The following is an 18,813-nucleotide window of genomic DNA, read 5'->3' as shown; positions in this document are numbered from 1 at the left end:
GTTCTCAGTTGAAGTCAATATTACAGTTATGTGTAATTGCAAAATGGAAAGTCTAACATGAGTATGTCCCCTTAAGCAGGTCCCAGAAAAGCCACAAATTAGCTATATAGCTAAATCTAGCTATATATAGCTAGAAATAGCTATAAAACCAATAAAAATTGTTCAAAATATGTCAATATCAAATATAAAATAGTTATTTTTCCATTCAAATGGTTTATGAGACAAAAGACAATCACAAAGAATGGAGATCTATGCAGTTTTAGTTTCCGTACATGTTGCGAATTTCTGCGATAAGTCTTTTATAAACTTGTCATATAAATACTACGATGATTATCACAAGTGAAAACTTCAGTAATGATTTATAGCAAAGTACTGTTGCATTTATTGAAAATGTGACTACAAAGACCATTAATTTTGTGTTATTGTCTTTCTTCTTGTAAACCATTTGGATGCAATTATGACCATTTTGCATTTGATTTTGACATATTTTGCATTATTGTTATTGGTTTTATAGCTACTTCTAGCTATATAGCTAATTTGTGACTTTTCTGGGACATGTTAAGCCCTTAATTGCATTTTCATATTCAAAGTTTATAAAGTTACTGAACATAACTACAGACATAATATATATTGTTCATACATAGACATATCCAGAGAAAATCATACAAGTTTCTATTTACAACCATCTTAATGGCTTCCTGGCCCTTTTAGGACAAAATTCTGCCCTATTCTCCTAAAAAAAAAGTTTCTTTCCCCCTATTCTAAAAAATCCCCACAAATTGTTGAACAAAACCTTAAGAATAAGATTTGTTGGCTAGAACTGTCATCAGAAAGTTATTGTTATTATTGTAACTGTTGTTACTTTAAAATATACCATATTAAATTTTCTGCTATAGATAAAAAACCCACCAGGATAACTGGAATTTATACAATATGAAACATTTTTCCCTTTTCCGGAAAAACAATACAAAACTCCTCCCAATATTTTGGCCTGTCACATACTTTTCCCCTCTGACTGAAAAAAAAAATCACTAGCAACTTTCGTTAAAAAAAAAGTGACAATGTGTCAACATCATTACATGACAATATCGCACCAAGAAAGACAAGCCATTCCAAACTAAACTGGCAATAGTCTGAATTGTTTCTAGCAGTCAATCTTTAACTGTGCACCTGTGTACATAAAAATGCATTTTGTACGCGAAAGTAAGATACCACCAATGAAATATTTTCTTAATGTCGGAATGACACAACCAACTATTTGGACCGCCACAGGACCACATGCATAATGATCACTCAAAATTATCTACACCAACTTTAGTCAGGTTGATGATGTGGTGTCATTTGTACGAAGACATCAAATATCTCCAAAGCTGATTGCTATTGCTTGTCTGTTCGGTCCTGTGACTTTAGAAGTACAAATCTGAGTTCTTTGTGCGCTACCTTCACATTACGCCTAACAGTTCAATGTGTAAACTTTACTTCTATTCATCCCTTAAATCCTTAAAAATCAAAAGTTGCCACACAGTGGTTGTGACAAACAATCTAACATACATGTAAACATTCAGACAAAATAAAGACCAAAACATTAAAGTACACCTTAATGGCACAAACCTCTTTTAGGTAAATTGGGAGCAAACGAATTTGTGACTACACCCCTGGTGAGTAACAAACATGTCTTGACAGCAGTCAGCTGTTTAGATAAAGAACAAAGACTTGACCTAAAATAAATCATTTTGAAAGAAACATTGATTTTCTGAACGAATATCCGATCAGTTCTCAATATTTTCGCCAAACACACATATTTTTCATACAAAAAATATTACGGAAGTGTTGGTACGATGTAAAAATCACGATGACCCGTTTTGGAAGAAAGGAAAACATGATGGGAGGGGTACTTACCAAACAACGCCGAAAGCTCCGTATCCTATGGGCCTATCTGGCTGAATATCCTGTGGGGGCACGACCTGATAATAAGGGACAGCTACAGCAGCGGTCAAGATAGCATGTGTCGAGGGAACTGGAGCCGGCGGACCTGAAAATGCCATCATTTGCCTAGCGTGCCTTTGGCCCACTATCGCCATTGGCATTGTCAACATTGACCTAAATAGGCCGTTAGAAAACCAGCTCGTTTGCGCTAACTATTCAACAAGCATATCCAATTCATATAATGGCACGTTGAGCAAGGATTCACCAAGCTTACTCGTAAATATATCCTAAATAATTGAGCACAGAAACTGTAGAATCTTCCTTCAAAAGTCACTGATTGAGTGCTCCACTGACTCACACGCGGCGAGACTAGCACACAAAGAAGTCACGTGACTACGCCTTGTACATTATTCCCAAGATGCAACGTCACGCGGGTCAAAGGTTGCAAGGTGCGAGCTGATTTGTTTACATTAGTAATTACAGGTGTGTCACATGGACGCAAAAGGTGCGACAACAATACCACGTTTTGAGCCACATCTTACGTATTCAAAATATACAATTTGGTCGCCAATTTTATAATAATATCAAAGTACAATGAAATGAACTTTTTTCTTTTATCATAATTATAATATAAATAGAATCTAGCTTATATTATAATAATTAACAATCAAGTGTCTGTATCCCTGTTTCTCGTATTCTCAGGGTTTCTCATATTCTCGTTTTTTGCTTTAAAGTTGTCAAATAGTTTAATGTTTGTTATTTTCTACACAGAAATGGTACAAAACTGACACACTGAAAATTTCAAGTGATTTGAATGCTAATTGACGAAACTATCGGAATTTTACTGAATTTTCAAGAAAATCCTTATTTTTTCTGGTGGTGTTAGCAAATTTGCCATAAATTATTCATTATGCAATTCATTTTTATATTTCTTTTACACAATGGTAATTTTAATGCTTTAAATTCTACAACTTATTTGTGATGGCAAGTCAAATTTAAATCCACGGGAATATGAGAAACTCTTGGTCCATTTCTGCAGGTGAGGGTGGTATCAAATACTGTAACAAAATAATTAAATGGGATAATTTCTGTAACATTTTATGGCTCCATCTGAAAGACAAATGAATTTTCTACAAAATAACACCCAAATGCTGTTTATGAAATGGTTAATCTGTTACTGGGAATAAAAACAACCGCTTAGGTCCCCGAGAATATGAGAAAATGGGATGTATAGATTCTATTTCAATTACCATATAAATATAGAATAATGTAGCTGATGAATTTGTGTAAACTGTTTACTATTATAATTTGATCATCCAAATGTATTTATTATCTCATTATATAGCTCTTTTTTTATTTTTATGTTAAAAAATGTTTACCATGAACTCTTAGTCAGTTGTAAGAGCTCATGAGAGCTTATGTTTATTTGTTGTCTCTCTCCAAACAAAGCCTCTGGCCCAGATGAACTCCCACCAAGAGTTCTAAAAGAGCTACACCACGAGATAGCGCCCATCCTTAAAATTATATTTAGGTCATCCCTGGAAACTGGCTGTGTCCCGCCAGATTGGAGAAGTACAGTTGTCGCCCCTGTTTATAAGAAAGGCCCGAAATCCAAGGCCAGTAACTACAGGCCAATATCTCTTACCTGCATAGCTTCCAAATTATTGGAACACATTCTAGTCTCCAACATCATGACACATTTTGACAATAATGACCTCTTAAGCCAGTACCAGCATGGCTTCAGATCTAAGCATAGCTGTGAATCACAACTGATCAGCTTTACACAAGAAGTTTACGACAACCTTGAGCAAGGTCAACAAACAGATGTAATAGTAATGGATTTTAGTAAAGCATTCGACAAGGTTGATCACAATAAATTGATATTTAAACTTAATGAGCTGGGTGTCCACCCCCTGGTATCACAGTGGATAATGTCATTTCTGAAGGGTCGAACCCAAAGAGTAGTTGTAGACGGCTGCACTTCTGACACCCTGCCTGTCCTGTCCGGTGTCCCTCAGGGATCCGTCCTAGGGCCCTGTCTCTTTCTGGCTTACATCAATGACCTACCAGATTCTATTAGAAGTAAGGCAAGACTGTTTGCAGATGATACCATAGTATACCTTACAGTCAAGTCCTCATCTGATGCCCAAACACTACAAAAAGATTTGTATGCCCTTGAAAAGTGGGAACGGGACTGGTCAATGGAATTCAATCCAGACAAGTGTGAGGTGCTGAGAATTACTCGCAAACGAAACCCTGTCATGTTTCCTTACACCCTGCATGACAAGGAACAGAAATCTACCGATACCGCTAAATACTTAGGTGTTACACTAACTAAAGACTTAAACTGGTCTGAACATATTAATACTGTTTCCTCTAAAGCAAACAACTCTCTTAAATTCATCAAAAGAAATGTTCAGACAACAAACAAAAAGGTCAAAGAGAAAGCCTATAACACCTATGTCCGTCCACAACTCGAGTATTGCTCATCCATCTGGCACCCCTGGCAAAAGTCCCTCTCATACAAAGTCGAAAAAGTGCAAAGATCAGCTGCACGGTTTATCTTTAACGACTATAACTATACAAGCAGTGTAACCCAGATGATTAACACCCTAAACTGGCAAACCTTAGAACAACGGCGCATACAATCTTCTCTCATCTATTTTTACAAAATCCGAACAAATCATGTATGCGTCGACCATAACCATCTAACTCCGACCAGAAACCTGAACTACCTAATTCCACAGTCCCGTACTCAATACCACATGAATTCCTTCTTCCCCCGTACAATCAGACTATGGAATGGCCTTCCCCAATATGTACAGTCCAGCCCCAGCCTCAACATATTTGCTGAGCGGCTGGCCACTGTACATCTGCAGTAACTTCCTTCACTATGTTTTTAACTTAGCACCTGTAGTAATTTTTATTCTTTGCACCTAATGAGTTTTCTCATTTTTAACACTGCCCAGACAAGCGCCTTCCAGTCATAATCGTTAATGATTGTTGGAAGTATTATGTAGATGTAGATGTAGATGTAGTCTGCTGACTCAAAATAAATCTTATCTTAAGAACAATGCAATTATGATACAAAAAAACATAAAGAGTAATACATTATGATAATTGGAATCACATCTTTTCTTCATATAAAGTAGCACAAATCAAGTACATGTAGTGATGTTTAAACTAATTAGAATAGTGAAATTTATATCTTTTGTATCGATCTGCTTCAGAAGACCCTTTATCCCATTATTTCAAGTGTTGCACAAAATAGTTGTATTCAATACTTGTACCTAGATTGCTTACTATTTTGAGGTGGAAGGGCAGAACAACACTTCCGAACACCAGAAAAGTTTAAGACTTTTACTAGTACAACTACCGGTTTCCATATTTAGAATACCTTCCATCAAGTTATATATTTTGAATTTGATTAAAATTTCTGACAAATTAGATCGGTGTTTCTTGTACCTAACAACCCTGTGTGGAAACATCCCATTTACTGTTTCTGTGGCAACTAGTTTTACACTTTAAATTGAAATTAGACAGACTTAGAAATGTAAAGATTTATAAAATTTTGCCTGATGTTTAATCACATATTATGCAATACATCTCAAATTTTTTCAAATATTTCTTCCTCAGAATATTGTAGAGTGTAAGCATATACATGTCAATCAAATAATCAAGTTCATCACAATTAATCTTTAGCCTGCTGGTGGCAAGTGATTCTGCCTTTGCGACCAGTGCAGACCAAGATCAGCCTTCACATCCGTGCAGGCTGATCATGGTCTGCACTGTTCGCTATTCAGTCAGTAAATTTTCAGTGAACATCCCTTTGAATAATAAGTCGTACTGCCTAAACTGAATGATGGACCAGTCCCATGTTAGAAATATAGCAGGATGAAGGTTAAGCAACATACCCTTACCTCAGCGCAAAAAAATAGATAACTGTACCAGCATAAAGAAGCACTTTGTCCTGTTTTTGTGCCGAAGTGACAACTCTCCTACACACTTCCGAGACTTCTGTGATCGCTAGCTTGTTAACAGAATTTTCTGAAATCACCTATTAACCATTTTTTTTTTGACATTGTTTTCTGGATGTTTCAATTTTTTTTTTCAAATGCTTTGAAGTTGTATGTAAATCATGCAAATAAAATGCACTTCTTATTCTGGTCTTCAAATATGGACCTAATTAATAATAGCTTACAATACCAAACACTCCACAGATTTCAATATTATAAAATTATTTTTTTTTATCAAGTATTATCTCACTGACATGCACATACTTCTTGGCATTAGTTCTTTCTGCAGCTGATTTGACAGAAGCATACAACATTATGTACAGTGCCCTTACACTGCACACTGTCTTGTTTGACTATGAGATAAAATGCTGTAAGTCTGCTATGAACTGCAAGAAGCTGCATACATAATCAAGACTACAGCCTGTTGCACATTCATAAATTCAAGACACTGCACACCTCTATCTTAAGGGCATTGAACATCATTCTGTACCTTTAGGGTGCTGCACATCTATAACTTCAGGCTGTTGCATATGCTGCACATCTGCAACTTTAAACTGTGGCACTCTGCAACTTCAAGGTGCTGTACCCCCTTAACTTTAAGCTGTGGCACAGGGTGCTGTGCATCTGCAACTTCAGGCTGTCACATATGCTGCACATCTGCAACTTTAAACTGTGGCACAGGGTGCTGCACATCTGAAACTTCAAGGTGCTGTACCCCCTTAACTTTAAGCTGAAGCACAGGGTACTGCACATCTGCAACTTCAAGGTGCTGTACCCCCTTAACATTAAGCTGTAGCACAGGGTACTGCACATCTGCAACTTCAAGGTGCTGTACCCCCTTAACTTTAAGCTGTAGCAAAGGGTACTGCACATCTGCAACTTCAAGGTATTTTACTCCTTTAACTTTTAAGCTGTGGCAAAGGGTGCTGCACATCTGTAACTTAGAGGCAGATGCATTCCTCAGTTGTTGACTGAAAACCAAATCCGTAATTGGACTATGTGCTGTTATATTTTCTGGTACCTTGTGATCGTGGAGTACATTAATTTTTACCCTGACAGAATTCCACTTAAGCCAGTGCTAGGGGGCATGAGAGGTGTTTCACATTCCATTACCTTTCATGAACAGACTAATCAAACCGACTCTGATACAATATTGCTCGGTTTTGTTCTATGCTTTCAAAGAATCTTTTTATAGATTTTATTTACTGGCTGACCAGCATGAGCAAACAATATATCCCTTCTTCTTAGAAGATGGACAATAATGGTACAGTAATCTAAATAAATGCAAGAACACTATAATATATTGCTGTATTATTATTTTATTTATTAAATATGATGATCAACAGCTACCTATTCTGAGGTAAGTGTGAGTTATACAGGATTTACAAACTAATGCTTGTAAACATTATTTTCTACTTAACATTTCCGTAGAATAGAGAATACAAGACAGTAGACTTAAAACTGAAATTCTTGCACAATGTCAGTTCAGATCAAACACCGCTGTGAAGACAAAATTCCATTTGTTGTACAGTAGTCGTTCCTCTGAACTGACTGCTCTTCCAAGAAGCAGGCTTCACTGGAAAGACAATCTCTAAGTTGAAAGGATTTGTACTGCATAAGTTTTACAGCACTTCGATAGTCTCCATTTACGAGGCAGAAACTATAAAAACTCTTTTTTTCTTGAAACAAAATAAAAACCTGAAGTAGAAATTGCAATTCAATCTCAAGTTTTCCTTCTTTCAGCTTATATAAAGAATTTCCAATTGTGTTGGCAGGTTTGCTTTTTTCGCCCCAACATGTTTACTTCTCTCACCAATTGAGGTTCAGCATTTTATCACATGATTACATTAGGCTTCTCTTATTGGAGAATAGTGATACATCTTTTTCCAAAACATGCTAAATAAATTCCCGTGATTTATGGTGCAAAAAAACTGAATCTGCCAAAACTGCAAGTTCGTTATTTCAAATGGAAACCATCGACATGTTTTACCAAGTAACCACTATTAATCTACTCCAAAACAGGAATTTCAGTTTAAACCCCATCTTGTAACACTCTAACCAGTGAAAATGACAGTTCAAAAATAACACTTTAACAAACCAATTATTCAAGAACAATGAACAGAGTACTTGTTTATTTGAGTGCCACCTATGCACATCATGCCTTTACACTATATAACTTGTGCCAGGTAATCACTACCATGTGTTTGTGTAAATATCCCTCCTTTTTTTTCACCATGTAATTCATTCAACAAATAACTTTATGCCTATAAGTTGTTTTTTTATTCTAATTTACCCAAACTATAAATTTCAAATACTAACATCTCCAAAATATTCAACTTTCTACAGAGAAAAAAATGAACTTGATGATTGTATTAATTGCAATAAAAATCTGTTTTGTGTTCAAATTAGATGGAATACATTTGCAAAAGTCAGAGGTTCTACCTTGGGTCAAGATGGAAAAGATGCCATATGATCTAAACTGTGTAAGAATTGCTTTAAACCCAACTAAAACAAGATCCCTTAAAAGACAGTGCAGTTTTCAATCCAGCAAGTATCTTATGGCCTTAATGTTAATCTTTGGGACATTTTCATGAATGACACTCACATGTTAGCCAAAACCATTAAGCACTGTAAATGGTAGCACTAAGAAATAAAAACTCCCACAATGGCTACTGAACAATGTTACTTTGGGAAAAGTTTCAAGTACACTGTTTAAAGATACTGTTACAGGATGATGATCGAGGTATAACAAATGAGTAGAGGAGATTAATGGCTTCATGTTAAACCAGCTATTGCTTGGCTCTTTCAAAAGTTAAGTGTATATTAAATGCTTGAAAATCAGAGACAGAGATTGCATACATGTATGTGTGCCAGTAGGACTATGTGTACATATTTCCAGAGCATATGGTGTCAAAGTGTGTAGTGTCAAAGTTCAAATACTGCTATTTTTACCAAATTATATATATACCTTCACAAAGAACTTCTTTACCCTTACTTTGCCAAAAAAGCTCATTTTAATGTTTTGGGACACTAAATAAATTATCAGGGCAATTTTGAGTTGCACGTTGGTAAACAAAACCATGTACACATACACATATTCAATTTCAATTCCTCTGATAACTGGGTGAGTATGTAACAATACAAAAATGAAAGATGCAAATGATGTTATACATTCTTCAACATGTCTTAAATTAGTAGTTATACATCAGTTATATCACAAAGTCATTTGTTTTTAATGTTCATATCATTTTGTGCTGATTACACTTTTAATAATACCGAGAACAAAGGTTACAGACTTCACACTTGCCAAATGATGTGATACACAGTACCACTTCATAGCAGCAGTAAGTCAACAAATATAAAGATTCCGGGTTTAAAATATAATTTCCATGGCCATAATAATATTCAAAACTTTCCCCAGTATGAATGGATCTATAAATACAGATTACATGGAACAGATATGCTGAATCATATAATTTTTTTTTTCATTATGGTTATAGAACATGAACAAATGATTTTGAATCGTTTCTAAGTACAAATTTGTACAAATCCTTCCTAATCTGATTATCAAACCACAAACACTCACAAGTTTCTGAGAATATGATCATGTCTTGAAGACACAGATGTAAAATTTATTAATAACTATAAATTAGACTGATAATGGAGAATTAGATATTGCTAATATATTTATATCTTATTCCTAATTTACATAATGATAAATATGTCTATGTAAAAAGTCACTATATTAACCAAAATGGCAGGTTTTTCATCTTGGTAATTCTGAATTATCTCCCTGTGAAAAGGTGACTTTAAGCCAGATGTATTTATTTCCCTTACTTAAAACAATAATATTTTGTGTGTATTTTCCAAAGTAACAATAATAAATGAAAATCAGTCCCTGTGTCAAATTATCTCGGATATTGAAGTATATAATGACATATTACTACTGAAGAAGGTCTATAAAACACACTGTTATATAATTACGTTTTTATTTTTCCAAATGTATACTGGCACAAACTTAATATTACAATTTGTAAATGAAAATGAACAGATATAGAAAGAAAATCAAGGACAGAGGAGATTCAGTAATAAATGGTCATATTACAAAGCTGATGATGATGAAATTTTTGTGTGTATGCATAGATGCTCAGCACTGAATTAGAAATGGAATCAAAAATCTTCTATATAATTATAAATCCCATTGTAAAATTTGGCAATATAATGGAATACAATTAATATAATCTCTACAATCTCGCCATTTTACAATGAAAGTACATGTACATAAGGGAGTATATATGTTACAAACTGAGCTATTAATCTGAAGCAGTTAAATGAAAAATACTCAATAAAGCCCTTTTAGCCATACCGCTGTGTAACTTAATACTGGCCCATATTCATCATTATTACAAACTTAAAATTTAGATTTCAGATTTAAAATTACAAAATATTCTATTCAGCTGTAACTTCATTTACAATGCCCCTAAACTAGTAAAAATTTGCAGAATCTTTTTGTAGTCATAAAGGTATTATTAATACAAAATTTCACCAAGATCCATAGCCCAAGGACAAAAATATTACCAAACAGAAAATTTAACATTTTAAAGCCTTAACCCTTAGCCTGCTGCAGGCGAATTTAACAGCCTTTGCAAACAGCTTGAAACCAGATCAGACGCCGATTAAATCGGCGTCTGATCAGGTTCCAAGCTGTTTGCTACTCTGACAATATTTCTTCCAATTTTGGAGCAAATTGAATGAACTTTACAATTTTAGCAGACGATATTTCCAGCAGACCACAATTTATCTAGCATGCTAAAGGTTAAATCTAAAGTTCAGACTTGAAACAATGCCAAATACGGACGTTGGACTGTTGCAATAAATTATTTCTCTAAACAAGACTGCTAGAAAAATCTGACCATTTTGCAAACAAAAACAATGAGAGAGGCTTCTTAGCATTTATATTAGCATTTCAGCACTATTATAATAGAGCCGTGCCATGGGAAAACCAACATAGTGGGTATGCGACCAGCATGGATCCAGACCAGCCTGCGCATCCGCGCAGTCTGGTCAGGCTCCATGCTGTTCGCTAACAGTTTCTCCAATTCCAATAGGCTTTAAAAGCGAACAGCATGGAGCCTGACCAGACTGCGCGGATGCGCAGGCTGGTCTGGATCCATGCTGGTCGCATACCCACTATGTTGGTTTTCTCATGGCATGGCTCATATAATAAATTATTAGCACTTGCATAAAACATTGCGAGGAAAATAAATATTACTTTCGAAAGTTTTTTTTGTTTTTTTTTTTCACTTTTACACAAGTCTTAATTGGACTGAATTAGTTTCCAAACTGTGTTTTAAAATTTATTTGTATTATATGGATCTAAAAAGTTTTGATTTTCCTGGGGAAACATTTTTAGAACTCCTATCAATTTCTTACAATTATCATCAAAGTACTATATTTGTAATGTACAGCAGTTTTGCTTGTATAAATTCTGAATACATTATTTTCACAATGTTATTTGTGTCATAGTTAGGTATTATAAACATACTGTGATGTTACTAAATGTTATGCATTTGTTATGTCCTGCTGTTCAGTGCGACAAAGTTCTTAAAGATCCAATACAAAACGAAGCTGTTCTAGTCCCAATAAAACTATAATGGAAATATTTATAGTCAGATGTGTCAAACTTTTACGAGTAGACTTGCATGTATTTCAAAAACAACATAAGCCTTATGGCACTAGAAACAGGTCAGTTTCGCACTAGGAATTACTATCTCAGTAACACTGCAATATACAGGATATTTAAGTCAAGCTATATGCATCGCTGGCACATATACCAAGATTTCATTCTCTCTCCCAGTTAATATATTAAGCAGTGGCTTCCATGTAGCACTGATTGAGCACGCAATACACAATACAATTAATGACATCACAGTGCAGTTATAAAACCCTGTAATATCTATAACGATACTAACTTTAAAAAGCCCTATCTACAAGTTAATGGCATAGTGTTATAATATAACTGAAAGACATCAAATGGAATCAAGTTAAAACCTTAGCTACAGATAATGCTATCATTTCTGCCCTTCTACTTCAATTTACATCTCTGTGATGGTTCTTCACCAAAAGCATGAATTCATTGATAAAACCGTCATAAGTATGTGACCACTGCCGTAATTAAAATTTCTAACACTTGTTTTTTATCCCCCCAACAAAATACGTATCTACGACTTTGGTAAAAATGGTCAATAATAATATCATAGAAGAGCAAAGAACAGGGTCCAATGTTATGTTTGGAGACCAGTCTGAAAATTCCCATTACATTATTGGCTATTCCTGATCACAGTCTTGAAACTGACCAATGGCAAGGCTGCATTTCTGTGAATTTTGAGACTGGTCATCAAACTAAGTGTTTTAACCTTGGAACCACCAGAATGTGTACATTTGGTAGCATAAATGTTATGGAAAAAATAACTCAACAAAAAGTATAAAAAAATAGCTGCAACATAATAAATGATTAAACAATCCTTATATAATGTTAATTTATACATGAACTAGATCGTAATGATAAATAATCCAACTAATAGGTGAAGTCTGTATTGAACAAGTTAACAATTTTACACACGTAAAATCATGTTTTTAAATTTTTTTTTGTCTTGAGAATGCATTTTTACTTCTCAAACAACCGGTTCATATGTTCTATTATTGCTTCCAATCACTTTAATTTACTGGTATTGATATAATTATTACCTACATGCATGGTTAAATAAATGTGGATATATCACAATATTGTAGTCAGTATCGCATAGAAATTTGTTACGTTCTTTTTCCTGGTATATATAGCAGCAGTTTTCTTGTCCTTCCTTTGGCCTTGAACGCATGCCCAGTTTTACGCCAGGAATAGCAGTTTCTTTTCTCCTTTAAGAACCCACAGAAACATTGCATGTTTCTAACCTATACAAACACATAGCACTTGTACTGTTGAACATTAGTGGCTAGTTGTATATGGAGCATGTATATATTCTAGCTCAATTTTTGAGAACAAACTCCGCAAGCCGTCTATTTCCTGAAATACTGCTGAATTACATATTCTGTCCCTTTATAATCACTCATTTTTCAAGGGTCACTTCTGCTTAATCAGCTTTATATCCAACACATGCTGTATCCAGTTTCGGACTTGCAGATTGTATTTTGTATTTAGTATTTTCCATCATATATGCGAAAATCGTGTTACATTAAGAAATGTATGCCTGTGAATTGCTGTGTTGTGATGTAAAGGAACTGTTACTACTACTTGCAGTCAGACTTATCATGCTTCCACGTATGCTCATATCGTCATACTGATTGTCTCTCACGGAAGCTTGTGCTAACTCCAATGAGTTCATGCCTAACTGAACGGTTTCGTGATCAAATTCGTCCATTTCGTGCGCCTGTCTCTCCTGGCAACGCCGGATACGCTCCGCCTTCTCTTGTTCATATTTTGCCGACTCTTCCTCCATCTGAATTGATCAATAACATATCATCAATACACAAAGCAATTTTATTTTCAAATACCCTCACACAAATAAAAGCAGAAATATTGAACAGAACCACCATACTTCCGTAAGCCAGCTGGATGGCTTCCTCACAAGAAGAATTCTACACCACATCGGTGAGAAGCAGGGGACTCAACGACCTTACCCACTCAACCACGGAGACCGTTCATTAACTTTTAGTCCATATTTACACATTTTCAATAAAATAAAATGCCTCAACATATTTCTATCGATTGCTTGTGTAGTACAATTGATTGCTACTTTCCAATAATTCACTGAAACAATGGCGTATTGCTTTAAATTCTTGTTCAAAATAATGATTCAAAGTATACAACCCAATGAAGATTTAAACTCAAGACCACTTGTTAGGTTGCCTTAAGCAAAAGCACTTGTATTTAAGCTACCCAAAGAGGTCTATGTTATAATATCATAAAAGATTGCTTTCAGCACAAGTGCTGTGTAATGACAGCACGTTCGACTATTTGAAGCCCTTCCACCAAATACTAGCTTACATACAAAAGCTTCTAAAAAATATTTAAATTGAGATGGGGTAATCTTGCCAAAATGTAAGCCAGAATTATGAAACTTGCCATGCGAGGTCATCCAATGATGTCAAAATGGTGTTGAGAATCTGAAAACATTTGGTCAATTTATTCCTGCGAAACATGCCTACACACAAGTGTAACAGAATTTCTAAATTTTTAAAAAGGGGCTTAATTTTACTAATTTTACAAAGCTAAAATAATGCAATTTGTCTTGTGAAGTCTCATAATGCCAAACACATGCCTGAAGTTTGAAAGCATTAGGCCTAGTAGTTTTAAGAAACTTTGCTTATATGATTTATTTATTTATTTATTTATTTATTTGAGTTTTACGGTGCACCAACACAGTATAGGTTAATGGCACCAAACAGGACTATAAATTTTGGTTTCACATCTCATTTACATCAAAATAAAAACATGAGGTATGGAATCAAAATTTGCATACCTGCTGGAATCACAGAGTTACAACAAAACCAAGTGTTAAGACCGTATTAGTCGCCTCTTACGATTATGCAAGGGTAAGGCAGTGGTTCAAATTCTTTTCATACACAGATCGTCCCAGAACCACATGAGGCTTGCTTATATGAAAAACATTTGTGAGGCAGATGCTAAAGAAAGGGTGACAACAAAAGCTCTACTATATGAGCTTAATATCATATTTGCTGCCATACATACCACATCTTTTGTAACATTCACGCCAAATATAAACAAGATTCCTCAATGCATGTCAAAAGTTATGGGCCAAACAAGATCTGACATGACCTTTGACCTACATGACCTTGACTTTTGAGATAGGAACCTGGGGTTTGCACATGACACTCTGTCTCACTGAGTTAAACATTCATGCCAAATATAAACAAGATTCATGTCAAAGTTATGGGCAAGACAAGATCAGACAAGACATCTGACCTCCAACAGTGACCTTGACCTTTGAGATAGGAACCTAGGGTTTATGCAAGACACTCCATCTCACTGAAGTTAACATTCATGCCAAATATAAACAAGATTGCTCCATGCATGTAAAAGTTACTGTCCGAACAAACAAATCTGTATAGACGGACGCACATACACCGAACAGCCATTTGGACAACTATGTCTTCGCTTCCGCAAGCGGGCTCGACAAAAACCTGCATATTCTCCAAACAAACTACCATATATAACCAGGTGTCATGAAAAAATTTCTTGTATTTGAAAGTTAACAAAGGGTCTATCCTTACTGACTGACAGATGGACAAACAGACAGACCAAAATAAAATGATCTGTCTATTCTACATATTGCTTTCTATGTTACAAGTTTTTCCCCAAAACAACTTGTACTTCTAGTCTTCTCATTTATCCTGTTATTGAATCTACGTGTTACCTTTTGTTCTAATAATGCTCTACGCAGAGATACTCGTTCTTCGAGCTGTTTTCGTTCCCTCAGGTGTTGCGCCTCTGTTTGCATTTTGATTTTACTCTGATATGCCATCAATAACTCTAGTTCCTGTTGCAATTTCTGTTTTAATTCATTTTCTTCTGCTAGTTGTGAGTCATCAAGACGCATCTGAAAACAAGAGTAAAGTGTTTCATTTTGAACCCATTATTTTCTTAATGTGAAATCACAAAATTTCATAGGCATGTGGTGTTGGTAAAATTTAAAAGATAAATAGCAATTTTATTTTGTTCATTGGCATTTAATTTTTTGTGTTTACAGAATGGCAAAATCAAGTTTCAAAGTATTTTAATACAGTGATACAGGACTCGCTTGAGCATTCGTGGTTCCAACACCATAGCCATTTTCCATGTACTTTCTGTTTGCATCACTGTAACCACTGGATAACTCAAACATATATCTACATATATCTTAAACCTTTAAACAAACACATAGACCTTTCAAATCTAAAGCAGCTCAATATGGATTTGTTTATGTTCAACAAAATTGCTGACAATCCATGAAAAATAACACTCTACTTTGGTTGTGATTGAAACATGAATTTTTTTTTTAAGTTAATCGATGATGATTATGTTTCTGGTGAGTTTTGAGTCACACCAACATAATATAGGTCATATGGTGACCTTCCAGCTTTTTGTGGCGAAGAATAACTCCAGTTGTCCTAGGCATGGGTGGCCCCTGGGTAGAACCAATGATAATCTGTTAGAGAGCTGGATGACTTCCTCACATAAAGAATTCTATATCCCAAGCAAGGTTCAAACCACAATTGGTTCAAAGTAAGAAACCTTAACCACTTGGCTACAGCTGCACCCTAAATCAAGGCTGCTTCTTTTTATAGAAAAATCTTACTATAGTTTCCTTAAAAACCCGAATCATGATTCAAACCAGCAACTTTCAACTTGTGCTGCCAAAAACTCACTAATGAATGGGTCATTTGTTTCAACAACACTCAGAAGTGACATAAATTTTTATTAACTAATACGGTATGTTTAAAGAGTACAACACAAATATTGCAGAAGTTCCTATACCTGGACCTACCAGTGTTGTGTCTTACCAGCAATATATACTTACATTTTGTTGCTGTAACATTTCGGCTATACTTTGCTCATACTGTTCACCAAGAATTGCTAATTTTCTCATTTGTTCTTCTTTTAATTTTTTCGCTACAGCTTTCACTTCATTTTTAGGAGTGTTTGTAATTATATGGTCCTTCAAAGCTTTGTATTGTTTCTGTTGTGTCTTCACTGCTTCATGGAACTGGCGTCGTATCTGTAGCTCTTTTTGCTGCAAGGAAGAATGATACAATAATTTTCATTATCTACTAACAATTTAATATTTATAAAATTATCAAAATGGCAAAGAACATCGGCCTTCCAATCTCTCAGATACTCAACATGCCGGTAGGTAATACATCCTGTATCAAGAGGTGTTTTGTTTGTTTGTTGCATGACTGACATAATTTAGGTAATATCGCAGTTTTCTAGCTTTAATGACGGAGAAAAAAACAGGTACCCCTCTGTGTATTATATCAGGCATGGACAGGGCACCCGGCTAGTACAACCAACCTAAGCAGTTTGACAGCTTCCCAACATTGAAAAATTTCTAAATCCCAGGTAGAGTTTCAAGGTAATAGCACTGAGGATGTTGTCAGTGACCTGGGAAGGCCCCTCCCAATCAGAGAGATATTAGCACAAACATACTTTATACACATGAATGTTTAAGAGAATAAGCTGCATTACAGTTTTTCAGGTTTTTTTCCTCCCAGATTTCTAACTGAACCTTTTTTTTTGTGGAATGAAACAACCCGTTTGCATACACTCAACCTAGGTCTACATAGACGTGCCTCAAGTTTGGTGGAAAACTTTGGCATAAATAAACTAATTTTCAAGTCTCTTACAGCAGGTTTGTTTAGTTACTTTTTACAGTACAGCAAACCCTTTTAACAAACCTGTGAGGTACAAATCCTAATGCAACACTGCTACATTCCATTTATAGTGCAAACCTTTATAGGCACCTGATACAGGTCATGGTCTGACCATGGAAAAATACACCTTGCTTAATATTCATACCTACCTACCTTTTAGCATTATGATAGTCAAATGGCTATTCTCACAGACTATATGATACAACCATCTACCAATAAATACAACACTTAAACATATTTGAAAGATTCTAACAAACATACCCGTAAACTTCGAGGTTGCTGTTTTTGTTCAAGAGCATGTTTTTTCCGAAGGTCTTGTTCGGCTTTTAGGTTATAATTCTGTTGATTTTGTCTTTCTGTATGATGCTGTTTCTTCAAATGATCATCCCGTAATTTCTGTAAGGACTCAAGTTGTTTAAACTCCAGTTCCCTCGTTGACTCGTGATGTCGTAATAACATCTGATGTTCATATTCTAACTGCGCTTGGCGCCTATTCAATTCCTGTAAAGAAAAATTCCTCTGCTGTAAATACCTGATTTAAAAGACAATGTAAAACCTTAACTAAAGGTGCTGTATAATGCTTCTGGTCATATTTAACCCTACTTACTGTGAAATCATTTTAATTCTATGGGCAAACAATTTTGTGGTTCTGGTCAAAAAGGCTATTTCGAGGGCACATGGATCAGTGGATTTCAAACTTTGATCGTAAAATGAATGGGTATTTTACTTGTTTGTTGGGATTAAATTTTGTCCACTCACTCAACCACAAAATCCAAAAAAATTAGTCTCCCAGTAATGATTTTACAGTATACCACTGATATTTCCATAAAAGTATTACAAATTACTTCTGAGGCAATGAAGCTAAGGAGCACTTACCAGATAAATGCCAACCAGGCAGAATGAATAACAAATCCTGACAATGTACCAAGATGAGGCCTACAGTTACATAGCTGAATTTGAGGACCAGTCTGAAAAATCCAGCATCTGATTGGCTGTTTCTCAGTATTTTTCTTTTAAAATTGACCAATTACAAAGCAGTATTCTGAGGCTGGTTTCCTATCTCAGTTCTATAACTTTGGAACAAGTACCCTAAACACTTCATCACTCCTACCAGCCAAAATACATACTTTCAACCACTAAACATACAACTTACATAATCTTTCTATGCAAAAACTTGTTAGGTATAAGAATGCCTCTTTTACCTCCCTGAGTAGTTCCTGTTCTAACTGATGATGTTGCAAGTACCGTCTTCGACGGAATTTTCTAATTTCATATTCTAAACTTTGTCTTTGTTGCCGTTCTAAACGATCTTCTAACTCTTTCTGTCGTATTGTCATTGATTCCTTCTGATTTCGTATTGCATCGTCACGTTCTTTCTTCGGTGTACTAGAATCTATATTCTGTGAGCAAAATACAGAATTTGATCAATATAACACAAAAC

General features: G+C 35.1%; 2 protein-coding genes across 5 annotated transcripts in view; both read right to left on the bottom strand.

Annotated features, from left to right (window-relative positions):
• Nucleotides 1–2,321, bottom strand: part of LOC128547380 (serine/threonine-protein kinase NLK-like) — a 41,540-nt gene extending 39,219 nt beyond the window's left edge. The window contains exon 1 of the mRNA XM_053519986.1: nucleotides 1,900–2,321. Within this exon, the coding sequence (XP_053375961.1) occupies nucleotides 1,900–2,096 (197 nt within the window). The 5' untranslated portion in view covers nucleotides 2,097–2,321. The remainder of the gene's footprint in view (nucleotides 1–1,899) is intronic.
• An 8,810-nt stretch (nucleotides 2,322–11,131) lies between these two features.
• Nucleotides 11,132–18,813, bottom strand: part of LOC128547379 (serine/threonine-protein kinase TAO1-like) — a 36,243-nt gene continuing 28,561 nt past the window's right edge. For all 4 annotated transcript variants that reach the window (XM_053519982.1, XM_053519983.1, XM_053519984.1 and 1 more), the window contains 5 exons: nucleotides 18,575–18,772; nucleotides 17,634–17,873; nucleotides 16,520–16,732; nucleotides 15,377–15,559; nucleotides 11,132–13,438 (listed from right to left, as the gene is read on the bottom strand). In XM_053519982.1, coding sequence (XP_053375957.1) covers nucleotides 13,175–13,438; nucleotides 15,377–15,559; nucleotides 16,520–16,732; nucleotides 17,634–17,873; nucleotides 18,575–18,772 — 1,098 coding nt within the window. In that variant the 3' untranslated portion in view covers nucleotides 11,132–13,174. The remainder of the gene's footprint in view (nucleotides 13,439–15,376; nucleotides 15,560–16,519; nucleotides 16,733–17,633; nucleotides 17,874–18,574; nucleotides 18,773–18,813) is intronic.

Source organism: Mercenaria mercenaria, chromosome 12 (genome assembly GCF_021730395.1).
Source record: "Mercenaria mercenaria strain notata chromosome 12, MADL_Memer_1, whole genome shotgun sequence".
Lineage (NCBI taxonomy): Eukaryota > Metazoa > Mollusca > Bivalvia > Venerida > Veneridae > Mercenaria > Mercenaria mercenaria.
This window is presented reverse-complemented; position numbering and strand designations above follow the sequence as displayed.